At 45.7% G+C, this 16,492-nt stretch overlaps 1 protein-coding gene across 1 annotated transcript in view; it reads right to left on the reverse strand.

Moving 5' to 3' along the window:
• The window catches only part of LOC103739384 (voltage-dependent calcium channel subunit alpha-2/delta-4), a 66,050-nt gene that overhangs the window by 6,753 nt on the left and 42,805 nt on the right, over positions 1-16,492 (reverse strand). The window contains 5 exon segments of the mRNA XM_029566809.1: positions 4,134-4,227; positions 5,748-5,845; positions 5,917-5,962; positions 8,648-8,715; positions 9,790-9,851. Coding sequence (XP_029422669.1) covers positions 4,134-4,227; positions 5,748-5,845; positions 5,917-5,962; positions 8,648-8,715; positions 9,790-9,851 — 368 coding nt within the window.

Consider the following 16,492-nt stretch of genomic DNA (forward strand, 5'->3'; position numbering starts at 1 on the left):
GCTGGGGCTGAAGAATCAGCTGTGATTAAGAAGAGACCAGAACCTGAAGCAAAACCTTTGCTTTACTGGGACAACTGATGCTGGTTACCTGGGGCTGAAAAATCAGCTATAAGTAACAAGAGACCAGCATCACTGAGGTGAAGTCTTCTGGGAGGTATTTCCTCAGGGTCAGCACACAGAGGGGACCCGAGCCTCTATCTCAAGCTGGAAGCAGGACTTGGTAGTGTGTAAGAGTCTCCTGCATGGTTCTGGTGTTGAATGCATGAAGGGGTCACAGAGAGCAGCTGAGTCTTGACACGCAGAGGCCAGGAAAGGCCATACATAAAAGTGCAGCTTCAGTTGCAGTTAAGACCCCAGGATTGAAGGGGTCATGGAGAGAATCTGAGGCTTTGCACCCGGAGAGGCAAGAGGAAGCCATTGGTGAAAGTGTAGCCTCAGTTTCAGTGGAGACCCCAGCTTTTTGGAGATGCCAGGACTGTGAGATGACCTCCAAGGACTGCAGTAGGTGTGGAATGGAGCTGGCCTGGGTCTACAAGTGAGCTGTGTGTGTTGTGGACTGCAGAGTCAGAGCAGTGGAGCTGCCAGAACCCTTTGGAGGCCAGAAGATTGTCAGTGAATCCCAGATGTCCAGCCTTGAGCTACTTGGCTGGACTTTGGTTTTACTTAGGTGTGCCCGATTCTTCCCTTTGAAATAAGACAGTACTTGTTTTGGATTTTACAGAAGCCCACAGTTAAGAGACTTTTAAAAGAGACCATGAACTTTTAAGTGTTTGGATTTTTTCAGGACTGTGGGGTTTTTAAGGTTGTACTGTCTTATGTTGTGAATTAATGTTAATATCATATCTTGGGGACAAGAATTGGAAAGGTGATGGTTTTAACAGTGATGTGTTTGTCAAGTTGACAAGGGGTCAATTGTGCTGGATAGCTTTAGTGTCAACTTGACACACCTGGGTTGAGGGAGTCTCAATTGGGGAATTGCCTTCATTGGACTGGCCTGTGGCTATGTCCATGGGGAACCTTCTTGATTGTTGAGTGATGTGAAGGGGCCCATCCCACTGTGGGTGCTGCCAGCCCTGGGCAGTTGGGCCTGTGTTGCATAAGAAAGCAGGCTGAGCAGGGGCCATGGGAGTAAGCCAATGAGCAGTGTTCCTCCATGGCCTGTGCTCCAGCTCCTGCATCCAGGTTCCTGCCCTGAGTTCCTACCTTGGGCTCCCGGATGAACCATGACCCAAGATATGTAACCTAAATAAACCCTTTCCTCCCCAAGTTGGTATTGGTCAGAGTATTTTGTCACAGCAATGAAGAAACAAAGACAACACCTATTTTTTTCTTTCTGTTTTTATTTTTTGAGACAAGGTTTTGCTATGTAGCCTTGACTGACCTGGCACTCACTATATAGACCAGGCTGGCCTCAAACTCACAGAGATCTGCCACCTCTGTCTCCCGAGTGCTGGGATTAAAGATGTGTGCCATCATGCCCAACTTATTATTATTATTATTAATTATTTTTTATTATGAGCTGGGTTGAGTATTTCCACACACTTAAGGACTGTGATTTCTTCTTGACCACCTTTTCTGTATAGTGCTGTTCTGTCATTTTTTTTGTTGTTGTTCCTGAAGTTCTCTATTTCTTTATGCTATAGTGGCAGAGACGGTGACCTTCACCTGTTTTGTGGTTGTGAACAGCTTTCTAGCTCATCCGTTCCTTTCACCTTGCTCGTACAAACATTTTCACGTTGTTGAATTTACTAGTCAGTTCTGTTTTGAGTCAATGTTAGGAAAAGCTTGCTGACTCCCAGGTGTCAGAGCAAATGGATCACAGTTTCCTTTTGTACTTACATGGCTTCTTTTGTGTGTATCTGACTCTCTGAAGCACTTGGACTTTAGCCAGGTGTGGCTATGAGAAAAGAGCCCAGGTATGCTATTCCCACTGGCTTCTGTGCCAGCCATTAAGCCCATCTCCCCTCAGTGTGGTGGCACAGTGCTTTGTGCCAACCACACACAGAGCGATATCTGCCCTGTTTCTCCTCTGTGCCCCGGGCCTGGCTGCCTTTCCCTGAACCAGCACTATACTTCAGAGTGGATAGAGGCTTGGTCATGTCTTAGATGCAGGGTCTCCACTACGTTGAGACTTTTGGCTATTCCTTCTTGTTCTTCCGATGAACTTTACAGTCAGTCAGTCATCTAGATGCAGACAAACGTGGATGGCATTCCCTTCGAGGCTGCAGCAGGTTTATAAATGCGCTTAGGGAGGATTGCTGTCTCCGCCGTGTGTGCCCTCCTACTCAGAAACACCGTGTGTTTTTCCATGTGTTCAGTTCAGGTCTGCTTTTATGTCTTATAGGACTGTTTCATAATCTCTCTCTCTCTCTTTCTCTCCCCTCCCTCAGGATTAAATCTAGGACCTCATACCTGCTACCACTCAGCTGTATCCCAATCTTTTTCACTTTTTAGGGCAGAGTCGCCCAGTAGCCCAGGTAGGCCTGGAACTTGCGATCTTCCTGTCTGAGCTTCCTATGTAATGAGGATCACAGACCTATGCCTAGGCCCAACTATAATTTTCTTTGTATATATAGTTTTCTTTAATGTGTATGAGTGTTTTGTCCGCATGTGAGTGCAGTCATGTCACACAACCCCTGCGGTAGTCAGAAGAGAGCACTGGATCCCCTGGAACCAGAGTTACAGATGCTTGTTAGCTGCCATGTGGCTGCTGGAAACCAAACCTGGGTCCTCTGCAAGAGCAGAAAGTGTTCCTAACTGCTGAGCCATGTGTCAAGGCCCATCTCCTTATTTCTTGAGAAAGGGTCTCTTGCTGACTCTGGAGCTCATGATTCAGCTGGGTTGGCTGGCCAGTGAGCTCTAAGCATCTGCCCTTCTCTGCATACCCAGCACTGGGATTACAGAATTGCATTCATTGCTGTGCCTAGCTTTTATGTGGGTTCTGGGGCTCTGAGCTTAAGTCCTCATTCTTATGTGGCAAGCACTTTATCAATTTCCCTAACACCCCTTCCAGGCCTTTTTCTGTAGTACAGTTCCTGGTCAAGAGCATTTGATTCTCAATGCACTATGTGCTTAGGCTGGTGCTTGACCCTATAGATTCTTTATTTTAGGTTTGTTTGTAGATCTATATTTACATGGTTCACAATTGTATCAAAACTTATACATTCATGTATGGTGCTAATGGACAAGGAGGGATAAAGATGATTAAGATGCTGTATATGAAATACACAAAAATTCAATAAAAATAAATTTAAAAGTTATATAGTTCACCCTCTCTTAGCTACCTATTTTTCTAACTAAAAATGAACAATGAGAACCCTTCCTAAATCACTGTCCATGGATATCATATGTACATATGGAACATAAACACACAAACACCATGTTCTCACCCCTGTAGGGGAGAAATGGCAACATCTGACACACCACAATACACATTGTACTTTTTAAAATAGGCAGTTGTTCCTACAGAGCTCTGGTGTTTTGTTGGGGAGCAGGAATGAACTTGTTTAGTGCTTAGGGGAGGTTTGATTGACATCTATGATTTTGGATTCTCCTATTCAGAAGCAAGATATAGTCCCCTGTATAATCACCTCATTAATATCATACTGTGTCCCCTAACTCTCATACCATTCAAATGCCACCAAACAATGTCAGCAAGAAAAGGCCAATGAGGGAGTAAGGAAATCTAGGGGTTTGGGAAGCACTGAGGTCAAGGTCATCCGTATCCTTCCTTGGCAGCTGGAAACAAATTTCCACTTGTCTGCCCTGAGCTCACCAGGGTACTTTTTGAGTAGTGGGCTCTCTTGGCCAGAGACCAACCCGGCAACCAATCCAGCCCTGGGTCCTTGGACTAGGACTGGGGTGGAGACTTGGGCTTGCACCTGGGGGAGCACTTGGCAGCTGTTGTCAAGTGAGGAGCTGGCAGAAACTGTAGAATGGGAGTCCTGCTTTACTGGGGTTGAGGTGAAGGCTGCTGTCACCCTGTTCCACCCCATTCATGTGTTTCTGTCCTCATCATGGCTCTCTCTGACGAGTTGGTGGCTTCCCTAGGGGCCTGATTCAGCCAGAGAAGGGCTGTTGGGCGAGTGTGCTTGCTGTCTCCCCTGCCAAAGCCTTGGGCCCTCATTACGTACTCTGAGTTGTTGAGTGCCAGTGCTGTCCAGTGGGCTTCCATGGGGGCTGTCACCACCGTGTCAAACAGTACCTCACACACCAGCTCTTCATCACCTGGGGGTAAAGTCACAAGAATTAGTCACGTACCCCCCCCCATTAAGAACACAGGTCCTGGGGGCCAGGGATGAAGCTCAGTTGTGGTGATTTAAACCTGGAATTCTAGCACTTGGAGTTAGAGAGAGGAGGATCAGAAGCTCAAAGTAATCCTTGGCTATATTCAAGGCTAACCTGGGATACATGAAACCTTGTCTTAAAAAAAAGGTGAAAAAGAACACAACACAGGTCCTACCCTATGGAAGTTCAGTAGCAAGATGAACCTCATGCAGGTGCCTCTCGGGTCAAAGCCATCAGTGTGGGCTGGAGGATGTTACCTCTTAATGTTCAACCCTCGAGTCCTCAACCTCAAAGATATGTGAGCAGAAGCAATTGCTATTGCCCACTCTTCCAGCTCTAACACTGTGAAATTCAGATGTTCTTTTGAGCTAGCCCGGAACTGCCCAGCCTGGCTATCTCCGTCCCCATCCTCTGCTCCCTGTGGGTGCTGTGAGTCTGACCTGACTGAAAGCTCCTCCCCTCAGTGCCACAGGGCCTGCTGCTCCCCAGTCTGCTGCTTTCGTTCCACTCTACACACTCTCCTCTCTCTCTTAAAAATTTATTTTTATTGAAACGATATCCGCATAGCACAAAACTGACTTACTCAGTTCAATGCCATTTACTACATGGACAATGCTGTGTAACCCACCTCTGTCTACTTCCAAAATATGTTCCTCACCCTCAAAGAAGATCCCATTAAGCCACCTGGGGCTCATTTTTCATCCTTAGCTGTCTCGACTCCATCACCCCTAACCCAGTATTGTGTTCATGGCACCTGTCATGGCTGTGACATTGCATATCTGGGCACCCTTGCTTGCTGCCTGGTTTCCCCTCAGAATTGCCAGCTCCACAAGGAGCAGGCCTCATCTGGGTTGTCTGTATCTCCATACTTGCTCCAGGTCTGGTGCAAGTATGTGTTCACTTCAGCCTTGTGGGTGGATGGATGGATGGATGGACGTTTGGATGAATGCCCTGGTAGGCTGGCTTGGAGATAATCATTTCGTGAGGAGAACATGTATGTAGCAGGATGACTGAAAAGAAGGAAGGGGCTTGCTAAGGGCATGGCCCAGTGAACTGGCCAAAAGCATGAGTGCCCAGGCTTGGAAAAACTCCCACCACAGGCTTGAAGAGCCTGCCTGGCCAAACACTGTCCCCTGAGGAGTTGAGGACTTCAAGGCTCACTCTCCGCTCCTTGCCCACTGCAAGGTGGTGGTAGGGACAGATCTGATAGGCAGGCAGGTTGAAAGAGGCTTAAGAGGACCCTGGTCCCTCATGTAGCCCTCCAGTTCCCAGAGTGTTCACACTCCAACATGGCCCACTGCCAAAGCCAGCTCCACTTGTTGCTTTGGGGCTCTTCCTGTTCTCCCTTGAAAACAACGTTGTGATCTCAAGGTGGGTTGATGGCATTCCCCGGTCCTGCAAAGCCCTGAGCTGCTGGGGCCCAGAGGACAAGCTCTCAGGAACGGGTGGCTGACACTCACACTCCAGATCTGGATCAGTCCCTGTCAGGAAGTGGACCACAGCCTCCAGCTGGCTGAGCTTCCAGTGATCTGGGTCGATATCTGTGAGGTAGTAGATCCTGGAAGCCCAGAGAGCCCGTGTTATCTCACAGCTCCATCTTTCTCCCTCCTACCCTTACCTCCTGCTTACCAGTCGCTGGCCAGCATTAGATCTGGATGTAGCAAGTCGTGTAGGCCTGAAACCAGAGTCTGCACTCAGGATGGCTGTAGGTACACCCCTAGGTCTAGAAAAGCTGTAGTAAGCTCTTCAGGAAGGGCTGGATGCTGGGAGGGCTTGCAAGAGCATGCCTTTACCCACCTTGCTCCGTACCCCAGGTCCTTTCTCTTCCCACCAACTTAGTCCCTGCCCTCCCCAAGTACTAGGGATTGAACCTAGAGTGTCACACAGACTAAGCAAGAACTCTATATCCTCGTCCTGTTTTTTCCTTTTTTCTTTGAGATGCAGCCTCACTAAGTTGCTCAGGCTGGTCTTGAACTTGAAATCCTACTGTCTCCCAAATAACTGGCATTACAGGTCTCCTAATTTCTCAAGGCCAGGATGAATGCCACCTCCTCCAGGAGCCATTTACCTGGCCAGAGGTCTCCTTTACCTCCTCCTTTAGCTCTCGCGTTACCCCCTCCTTTTGGCCTGGATTTTAGTTATGGGCACAGCCTGATGCCTCACTAGACACCAGTGCCTCACACAGCGCTACACTCTTAGCACTTACCTCCAAGGAGATAACACTTTGAAACCAGTGATTTTACTTTCTTTTGCTCTATTTTACATGATGAGTCCAGGGTGGGCTGTGCCTGCCTAGTTGGCTCTGGAGACTCACATAGCTCTGAGCTTATGCTGTGTACTTAGTGGCTGGTTAATGACTGAATGAACAGCTGCCCTCCTGGCAGCTCAGTGCTCAAACCTAAGTAGGTGCTCAACGAAGCCTATGTGAAACTGTAGGAAAGGACAGTAAACAACTGAGGTGGTTAAAGGGTAGCTCCTTTGCCCCCAGAGGTCCAGGGACTATACAACTCACAAGTGAGTTGTAGATAGCACCCTCTGTACCTTACAATATTAAGACATGGGATGATTTGGGCCAAGGAAGAAGGGAACAGGAAAGAAGAGGCTCGCTGAAGGGTGTTTGATGGCATGGGGACTATGAGGATGGAGGGAGGGATCTCCAACATCAGGGACTGGTGCTGTGGAAGGCCTTTTCAGGGGCTGCACACTGCTGGGGGCAGGGCAGGACTGTCTGGGGCAGCTGGAGAGAGCTGGCGTGAACTGGAGCTTCACTGAGAGAAGGGATCTTCAGGGAAGCCTTGGGGCTTAGTGATGTAGGAGTGAAAGATAGGAGGCTGTGGGTATGACCAGGTATTTCTAGAAAGATTTTGAGACGGAGGGTCAGAGGAAGAAAAGGAGAGAGTGAGCAGTTGGAGACTGCTGTGATTGTCCAGGGATGAGGGGACAATGACTAGAGTGTGATGGAGAATGATGGGGTGGCAAGATGCATCCTAGGGGTGAGAAAAGAATGCACAGACGTGGGATGTCCCATCTTTCACACTATGGAAGGCACCCTGGTCCTCAAGGTACCCAGGCAGCTGGGGTCATGGGTGGCTGGGATGGGGGAGGAGTCCTTCTCTGTCACCCTACCTGGCAGTTTCCTGCCATCTCTCCCAGATTAAGTCTCATAAGCTTCCTGTCCCCTCAAAATATCTGCTTTAGTCCTGATCTCTGAAAGTTCTGGTCTGGGGCTAGGGTGCTGGCAGATGTAATCAAGCCAAGCTGAAATCATTGGGGGAGGGGGGCTGATAGAATGTATAAATTGCAGAAGAGCCACAAGCCTCATTAGGGAAAGCCATAAATCCCTTAAAGTGGCTAACTGGCCCTTAATTGGCAGCCTGACCTTGTCCAAGCCTGGCCTTGCTCAAGCCTTATCAACTGGTCATTCCCGGGACTGAGAGAGACTGTTTGTGGAGCCCACCTGTCTCCTTTGGTGCCATAGAAAACTCACCCGCCTGTCTGAGAAAAGAGACCCTCAAGGACACCAAACCCAGGCACTAATTCAACTCCCCACAAAGTACAGCTGTGTCTCACAACCCCCATATAAAAACCCCGTTTTCTTTGTCTAGTTGTAGATGCTTGGTTCCTGCGGACAGCCTCTATCTCTCACTGTATCGTCTTTGAATAAAGGAAGATCTATTCCTTGCCTGTTGCAGGTCTGGCTCTGGTTTCTTGTCTCCTACTCTTCTATCTTTCCTTTTATTTTCCAAAAAAATCTATCAGGGGCTGCTCTCATGGGACTGGTATCCTTACAAGACACAGTCGGCTAAGGGAGGAGCCCCTGTGGAGCAGACAAGCCATAGTAGGGATGGGAGCAGGGGAGCTGTCTCCCAGGAGCTGGGAGAGGCCAGGATGCTTCCTTTCCTGCCTGCCTTGTGGGCAGCAGCTTATCCTGCCCAGGGTCTGGAGTCAGACGTCTGGCCTCCAGCTGAGGATTTTGGGGTAAAGCCACTACTGTGTGGGACTTTGTTATTATCAGACTCAACAAAGAGATACACACTTGTACATCCTTCTTTTTTTTTAGACATGGTCCTGCTGTGTTGCCAAGTTGGCTTTGAATTATTCTCCAAAGGCATATGGTACAGATGTGGGTCTCCCACCAGGCTTGGTCCCTCACTTTTCCCACCTTCTCTCTTCTCCCTCAGCATAGTCCACTACAGGGAAAATGCAGCTCTGTTCATCGAAACACACTCCCAGGATGGCCCTCTTCTCTGGGGCCAAGCTGGGGTAGCAGAATGCTCATCTTGACTCTGCGCTGGGTCAACCCTGCTCAGCGTCCCCTATCACATACCACCCCATCTGTCAGCATGTGGTCTGAACTCACCTTCCTCCACAGATGTGTTTCCTAGAAGGACATGCTCTCCGTGGCCCCTGGCCAGCACCACTCCCAAGCTGGGGAGAGAAGGCACTTGTTTGCACACTGGTCACATGCTCTCCAGCTGCTAGACCTCACTATGCCAGGGGTTTTAGATACATGGCAATGGCGTAGGCTGCCAGCTCCCATCCTTGGCCCTGGCCTCACAGAATTGTCTCCTTGAGAACTGGGACAGCACTACTAATTGGTTTTATTTCTTCCTAAGACCCCCCAGCTCCCATGTTACTTAAGGTGGGTCCTGGGCCCCCAGGGACTATCTGAAATGGACAGGGACCTTAGGGTCCCCTGTAAAATGTTCCTTTCCTATTGCACCTCCCTCTGCTGATAGAGCATTAGATTTAGACCTAGGGAGCATTAAAATGTGTAGCACTTGGCCTCTGCCTCTAGAATTCTTTTTTGTTTGTTTGTTTGTTTTGGATTCTTTGAGACAGGGTCTCCCTGTAGCCCCAGCTGGCCTGGAACTCGCTATGTAGACCAGGCTGGCCTTGATGATACAGAGCTCTGCCTGATTCTGCCTTCCCAGGCCTGGGATCAAAGGTGTGTGCCCCCATGCCCAGTTTACGCCCAGAATTCTAATGTAGTTTGTTTGCATAGGCCCAGGAGTTGGTAATTTTGAGTTCTCTGATATTCAAATGGGTGGTCAGAGCAGGAGGCCCAAGTTCTACTGGGAAATGAGGGAGGGAAGCTAAGAACTATTGTACTTTGAGCCATTTGTCCTACCAGGCCCTGCCTCGATATCTATGTAGATTGTGGCATGTCTTCCTTATAACACAGCCAAGAGTGGCTGCTATTACTATCCCCATTTTACTGATGAGGCATCAGAGAGATCGAGTGCCCCGACTGAGGTCACATAGCCTGTAAGTGACGGAGCTGGGATTCAAACCAGGAATTTGGTTGCAGAACCAGACATTCAGCCACATTGGCAAAACCTGTCTAGACTCATTTCTTGAATACCAGCTGACCAGGACCTTTTGCTCTTAGTCCAGAACCACTCTGTAAGAGGGAATCCATTCCCCAGTCTAGTCCCACCTTAAGCTGTTGGTATTTGTGCCCTGTCCTTGGACCTGGCTTGTGAGGCATTAGCCCCTTACCTGAAAGGTGTGTCACTGATGTCCGTGAAGAAATAGTCATTGGTTAAGAACAAAACTCGCTTCTGAAAGCAAAAGAGAGAAGGCTGGGGTGAAGTGGTATGGGCTGCCTGCCTCCTCAACACCCTTGTCTGATAGTCACAGCTCTGCCTCTCCCACACACCTCATTCTTCCCTGACCAGCAGCCCCTCTTACTGATGTTCACGGGTAGAATCAGCTCAAATTTCAACAAGCCGTGTGGCCTTGTGGGTACTGCCTGACTTTAGGACCAGCTGCCGGGTCTAGACTTGCCCTGCCTACATGGTCAGCTCAGCACTAGAAATGTAGGACTGACAAACTGATTATTTGCATATTAATTAATCTTAACCCACATTGATTTAAACTTAGATTGCCAATATGGTTGCCATATTGGGTTCTGCAGGCCGTGAGAGTCTAGGCTTTGTGTGGGATGGTGAGGTGCCGTTGGGGCTAGAAACAGTGAATACAGTTGGCTAAAATCTTCCCAAGGAAGAATGGGACACTTCCTCTCTCCTGACCCCCGTCTTAGACTAAGTAAGGCACTCTTTAACTTCTCTTTCCTTCAAGGCTGCTGCTGTAACTGCTGAACTTAACCTGTATAATTAGGGTCACAGGTAGTGTAGACAGATGTCAAGGGCATGGGCTGGGCTTAAGGCTCATGGCAGCATCTCTTTTAAAAATATTTTTGATTAATTTTTCTATGTATATGAATGTTTTGCCTGCATGTATCTCAAGTATACTGTGTATGCAGTGCCCATGGAGGCCAGAAGAGGGCACTGGATCCCTGGAACTGGAGTTATGGATGTTAGCTGCCATGTGGGTGCTGGAACAGAATTCAGGTCCTTTATAAGAGCAGCCAGTGCTCTTAACTACTGAGTCATCTCTCCGACCCCTCATAGCAGCATCTCTTTCCTGAGGCTGAATTCTGGGCTCGGCAGCCCTGTGGATTGTCCTGTCTATGGATGTAAGTTTGTCATTGGGAAGCCACGTTACACAGCCTGCTGTTTCCCTCACTGCTTCCTGACTTTTCTTTCAGTTGGACCTTGAAAGGGGCACAGAGGGAGAGAGATGCCAACCTGGTTTTAGAGAAGAACTTCCTGGTAAGATGGCAGGCTAGAGGCTGACTCTGTGAGCCAGTAGAGTCAGAATGAGAAAAAATAGAGTATTTCTAAGACTGAATGAAGGGAAGAGCTTTGGCAATCCACAAAGGAACAGGAAAAAGCCAGGCGTGGTGGCGCACGCCTTCAATCCTATCACTTGGGAGGCAGAGGCAAGAGAACCTCTGTGAGTTCAAGACCAGCCTGGTCTACATAGTGAGTTCCAGGCCAGCTGGGGCTACAGGGAGACCCTGTCTCAAAAAGACCAAAAAAGGGGGGAGGCAGGAAAAAGAGGTGGGCAACACAGAGAGGTAAGAGGTAAGAGCACCTGGCGTGGGCAGGGGAAACAGAACCATAGCCAAAAGGTCAGCCAGAGGAAAGAAGCAGTCCTGTCCTCAGGACAAGCCCATGGCCCTTACAAACCTCAAACCCAAGCTGCAGATTTTAGTGAGATAGAGATTCTTCCAGGGTAGATGGGTCAGTGGCAGAGAGAAACTATACTGGGTCACTCTATATGATTTAGGGGCCTGAAAACAGGGAACAACCACAGGACAGGGAACCTCAATTTGGCCTGCTACAGCCTGAGGGAAGGCCCAGGGGGCAGTCGTGAGAAGTAGGAGGGCTGGACGTTGACAAGAGTGCGTCCATCAGGTGGTTCAGTGCAGGCTGGAAAGTGCAGAGAGGAAGGTCTCATCAACCACCAACAACCCTGGAGTTTGAGAGCCCTGACCCCAGGTTAGTGGTGGACCAACGTCTCCAGCTGTGACGTTCCGGAGGGGGGTGTTGATGTCCACAGCTGTGTCCCTCTACCAGGGTGATTAATACTCAAAGAGGTCTGGAAGGTAGGAAGACATGTTCTCTGTCTAAACTAATTGCTTGTTTCCCAAGGTCCCCAGTGCATTTAGGAAGTGCCTTTGGCTAGAACATTAGACACCACAGAGGGAACCATCTGGAGAGTCTCTGGAATGGGACAGAACCCACCCAGCCCACAGACTACAGAGCTAAGTGTGGCCAGCAGAGGGCCATGGTTTACAAAGAAGGAAATTAGCAAGGCAAAGACAACTCAGGCAGGTGCCAGACACTTGTCCTCCAAGTCCAGCTAACCCTCCCTCATGCACACAACTGGCAGTCTCCAGTTCCCAAGAAACTAGAAAGAAACTGCTCCAAAATTTCATCTTTTTAAAAGATTTTGATGCTTATGATTTTTCCTTAACATTACACTTTTATGATTTATTTATTGTGTCATGAAAAGTTTTTGTTTTTGTTTGATTCTCCTTCATACAGTCATGGAGCTTTGTTTATGCAGTTTCCATTACTGGATGATTTTTTTCTTTTCTTTTTTCCTTTTTGTCCCTATGTTTCCTTGTTTTCCACTTTACATTGATAGTGTTTTCCATGATCATATTGTTTTTTAAAGTACTACATTGGCAGCATGTTGTCATTATCCTATTTTAAAAACACCCTGGTGTTTTTATTTTTTATTCCCTTTCTTACATTTATTGAATTTTGCTTTTAAACTTTTAATTATTAGGAAATCATTTCTGTTTTTCTTTTTGCTAGTCACTCACTCTTTCCCCTGTGTCTTTAATCTGACCGTGCTTCTGCTCTGCTTCTCCCCTCTCCCTGCTGCCTTCCTTCATCTTTACTATCTCAAGGTTATCCTAACCTTTCACTTCATAGCCCACTTTCAGTTCATGATCACTGGTGATGTGGTAGTGGGCTGTAATTGATTTTAAACGCATTTCCGTATCTTATATGGTCTGCTTCTTCCTCATTGAGTGGTACCAGCGGCTGAGCCTTCATGAGTAGGCTACTCAATAATAATAATAATTCCCCCAAACTCAGAAGAGATACACAAACTGACAGAGGCACAAATCACAACATGGAAATACAAGAAACATGGGAAGAAGGCAACATGACTCTTCCAAGGGACCACAGCTTCTCAGCTGCAGACTCAAAGACACTGAAATGGGTAAAATGCCAGATGAAGCTTTCAAAAGTTTTTTTTGGGGGGTAAAAATGATCAATGGAGAGAACATGTCAGAACTGATCCAGGGTGGAGTGCCCAGGGGTTGAGGGGCTTACAATACATGGCAGAGGCTTTTCAGGCAGGGAGCAGGCTGGAGTTGACTCAGGGTAGGACGTTCAGGCCTATGAAGACCCACAGAATAGAGCAGCAGAAGCACTGGCGGTGGTGACCAGCCCAGGGGTAAGTTAGCAAGGTGCTTCAGGCCCTAAGAGGTGGTGTACAGACCTGAACCAGGCCAACCTACAACAGCTGAAGAACTCATGCTTTGCTGGCACACCAAGGACACAGGCTTAATTTGATTATGTCAGTGAGCTGCTACTCTTCTCCTTACCTGAGAAAATCACTACAAAGGGCAAATCACCTTGGAGGAATTATGACACCCCACTGAGGGTAAATTTGGACCAACATCTAATTCAGATTACAGCCCATGGTAATGATGTTTACAATATGGACATTCTCTGGACAAATGACTTTTACTTAAACTTACAACCAAAGAGTTAATCTTATTTTAGCTCGTTTATAATGTAGATAATCTCACTGAGCCTTGTATTCCTCTTGTGACCTGGACATATAGTCTTAATCCTTGATGAGCCTTCCTTGACCCAAAATAATGTGTGAGTGTGTGTGTGTTTTACCTGTTTGTTGGAAGCAGTGAAGATTATCCCACTTGTGTTGCAAACAACAGAGATTAAATTGATAATGTCTGTTTGTGGTTGTGTGTGCTATTCTAGGTCAGTAGGGGTCAGAAAGGGAAAATTTCCTGACACAAATCCTTCAGTGTTTTCCTTCCCCATTTCATGCTGAAGACTGTTTTAATGAAACAAAGAGGGAGCCCTTGTTCTAAAGCACAGTTCCAAGAGAAATCTGAAGGAACAGGTATTTAGTTTGGGTCCCTCTTAGCTGAAATGGATGCTGGGTCAGGCTCTCTTTATTCAGGTATCACTGTAATGTGGCATCACATAAAAATGCCACAACAATCTTTGTGCTTGTGTATGGGTGTGGGTGTAGGAATAAGTGTGGCTGTGGGCTTATCTGTTTGTATGTGCAATTTGGCTACTTTCTTTTGACTTCAGATATTTTGTGTTTGTATTTTTTTCCTAAGGCTTTAATAGGTTAGATTCTCTTCATAATTGGCTATTTTCTCATGTAACTACTGGCAATTCTGTTGTAGTGTGCCTTGTATGTGCCTGACACCCTTGGAAGACAGGACTGAGTATCAGAACCCTTGGAACTTGAGTTAAGATGGTTATAAGCTGCCATGTGGGTACTGGGACTTGAATCTGGGACCTCTGCAAGATCAGAGTGTGCTCTTAACCTCTGAGCCATCTCTCCAGTCTCATTCCTCACCTTTCTATACCTACAAAATCTTCTCCCATTCATCTCTTCTGTCATCCTAATACTTATCACTCATCCTACCATTTGGTTTCCTTTTCTTTCATTTATGCATATAATAAATAACATATCAGTATACGTGGTACTGTCAGTACCACTGTACTCTCTAAAACTACTAGTATTTAAGGGGTGATTATTGTGTAGAAGCTGTACTCTATTTGCACAGTGTTGACTCCTGGATAGTGACTATTATTGCACACAGTAGTGGACTCTTGGAGGAAGACTAGAGATAGAGTCTGTGTCCCTGAACAACAGTCCCACAGAAGAAAAAAACATTTCAACCCCATTACAACTTAATTCTTCCTCAGAAAGAAGAAAGATGATCTGAATAAAGAAGAAAGAAAGAAAAAAATAAGGAAAAAAATCAATAAAAAATTAACTCCGGATGTGCAAGTTCCAGTGCAGCAACAAAAACATGAAAAAAATAAGACTTTGTTTCTTCCAAAAATGACCCTCAGTGAGAGTGACATAAACAAAATTCCAGACAAAGTATCCAAAAGAATGATTATAAATATGTTCAGATGACTAAAACATGTATTACAAGAAAGCACACACAAACAGCTGAATGAAATAAGGAAATCAATTGAAATAAAAACAAAATATTGGAGAAAAACTAAACTAAAATGATGCTGAAAATGAAAAACTCAGTAAGTCAAGTTAAAAGCTCAGCAGAAAGCCTCACCGACAGAATGGATCATGTGGAGGATAGAATATCAGGTCCTGAAGACATGGTAGAGGAATTGAATCATTCAGTTATGATAAAATTTTAAAAACATAAACAGAAAACAGAAGAGCCTTGGGACACTCTGAACAGGTCAGGTCAAATCTATGGACTGTGAGCACAGAAGAAGGAGAATCCCAGGCCAAAAGCATAGAAAAAATTTTCAATAAAATCATAGAAGAAAAATTTGCAAATCTGGGGGCGGGGAGCCATCTAGATACAACAGGCATACAGAACACTAGATAAACAAGGCAAGAAAAGAAACTCCCCATGACTTATTGTAGTTAAAAAACTAAAAACAGAGAGTAAAGAAAGGGTATTGAAAACTGAAAGAGAGAAGGGCCAACTCACATATAAAGGCAAGCCAGTCAGAATAATAGCTGATTATTTGGTAGAAACTTTTAAAGTCAGAAGGGCTTAGAAATATGTATTCCAAGTTCTGAAAGATCACAACTGCCAATCCAGAGTATTATTACCCAGCAAATCTATCTATTAAATATGTAGGAGAAATAAAAACGTTTCATGATAAAAGCAGAATAAAGGAATTTGTGAGCAATAAACCAGCTCTGAAGAGGATACTGGAAGGAATATTTCTGACTGAAGAGAAGGATAAACCAGGGGATACATGGGGTAAAAGATATACCAGGAGAGTTAATTGAAAGATATCTAAGAAAATATCACAAAATCTACAAAATGGAAAGAAATTAATACATATCTTTTAATAATAACTCTGAACAGTAATGGTCTCAGTTACTCAACAAAAAGGTGCAGACTAGCAGACTGGATTAGCTTGCCTCTGAGAAACACACCTCACCATCAAAGAGACCCCACCTTAGGGTAAAAGGATGGAAAAAGGTATTCAAAGCAAATGGAACTAGGAAGTAAACAGGTATAACTATTTCAATATCTGAAAATGTAGATTTCAAATCAACACTAATCAGAAGAGATAAAGAAGGTCATTTAATACTCATTAAGGGATATTAAGGAATACAGATTAAGAGGATATTATAGTTCTAAATATATACACACCCAAAACAGACATTGTCTATTTCATAACACAAATAATACTAGATATAAAGTCACATATTAACCCTAGCACAGCAATAGTGGGTGACTCAATACCATTCTTTCACTAAAGATCATCAGGAAAAAAATAAAGAGCATACATTAAAGTTAAATGACATCATAAATCAAAAGGAATTAGCAGACATCTACAGAACAGTTCACCCAAGCACTTAAGAACATATATTACTCTTAGAAGCTCATGGGACTGTCTCCAAAATAGATTACCTATTGGGACACAAAGCAAGTCTCAACAAATATAGGAAAATTGAAATGATACCTTATATTGTATATGCTCACAATGAAATAAAACTAGATAGCAATAGCAAGAGAAACCACAAAAAGTACACAAGCTCACAGAGATGAAACAACACACTACTGAATGAT

Source organism: Nannospalax galili, unplaced genomic scaffold (genome assembly GCF_000622305.1).
Source record: "Nannospalax galili isolate Female #2095 unplaced genomic scaffold, S.galili_v1.0 scaffold199, whole genome shotgun sequence".
In the NCBI taxonomy this organism is placed as follows: Eukaryota; Metazoa; Chordata; class Mammalia; order Rodentia; family Spalacidae; genus Nannospalax; species Nannospalax galili.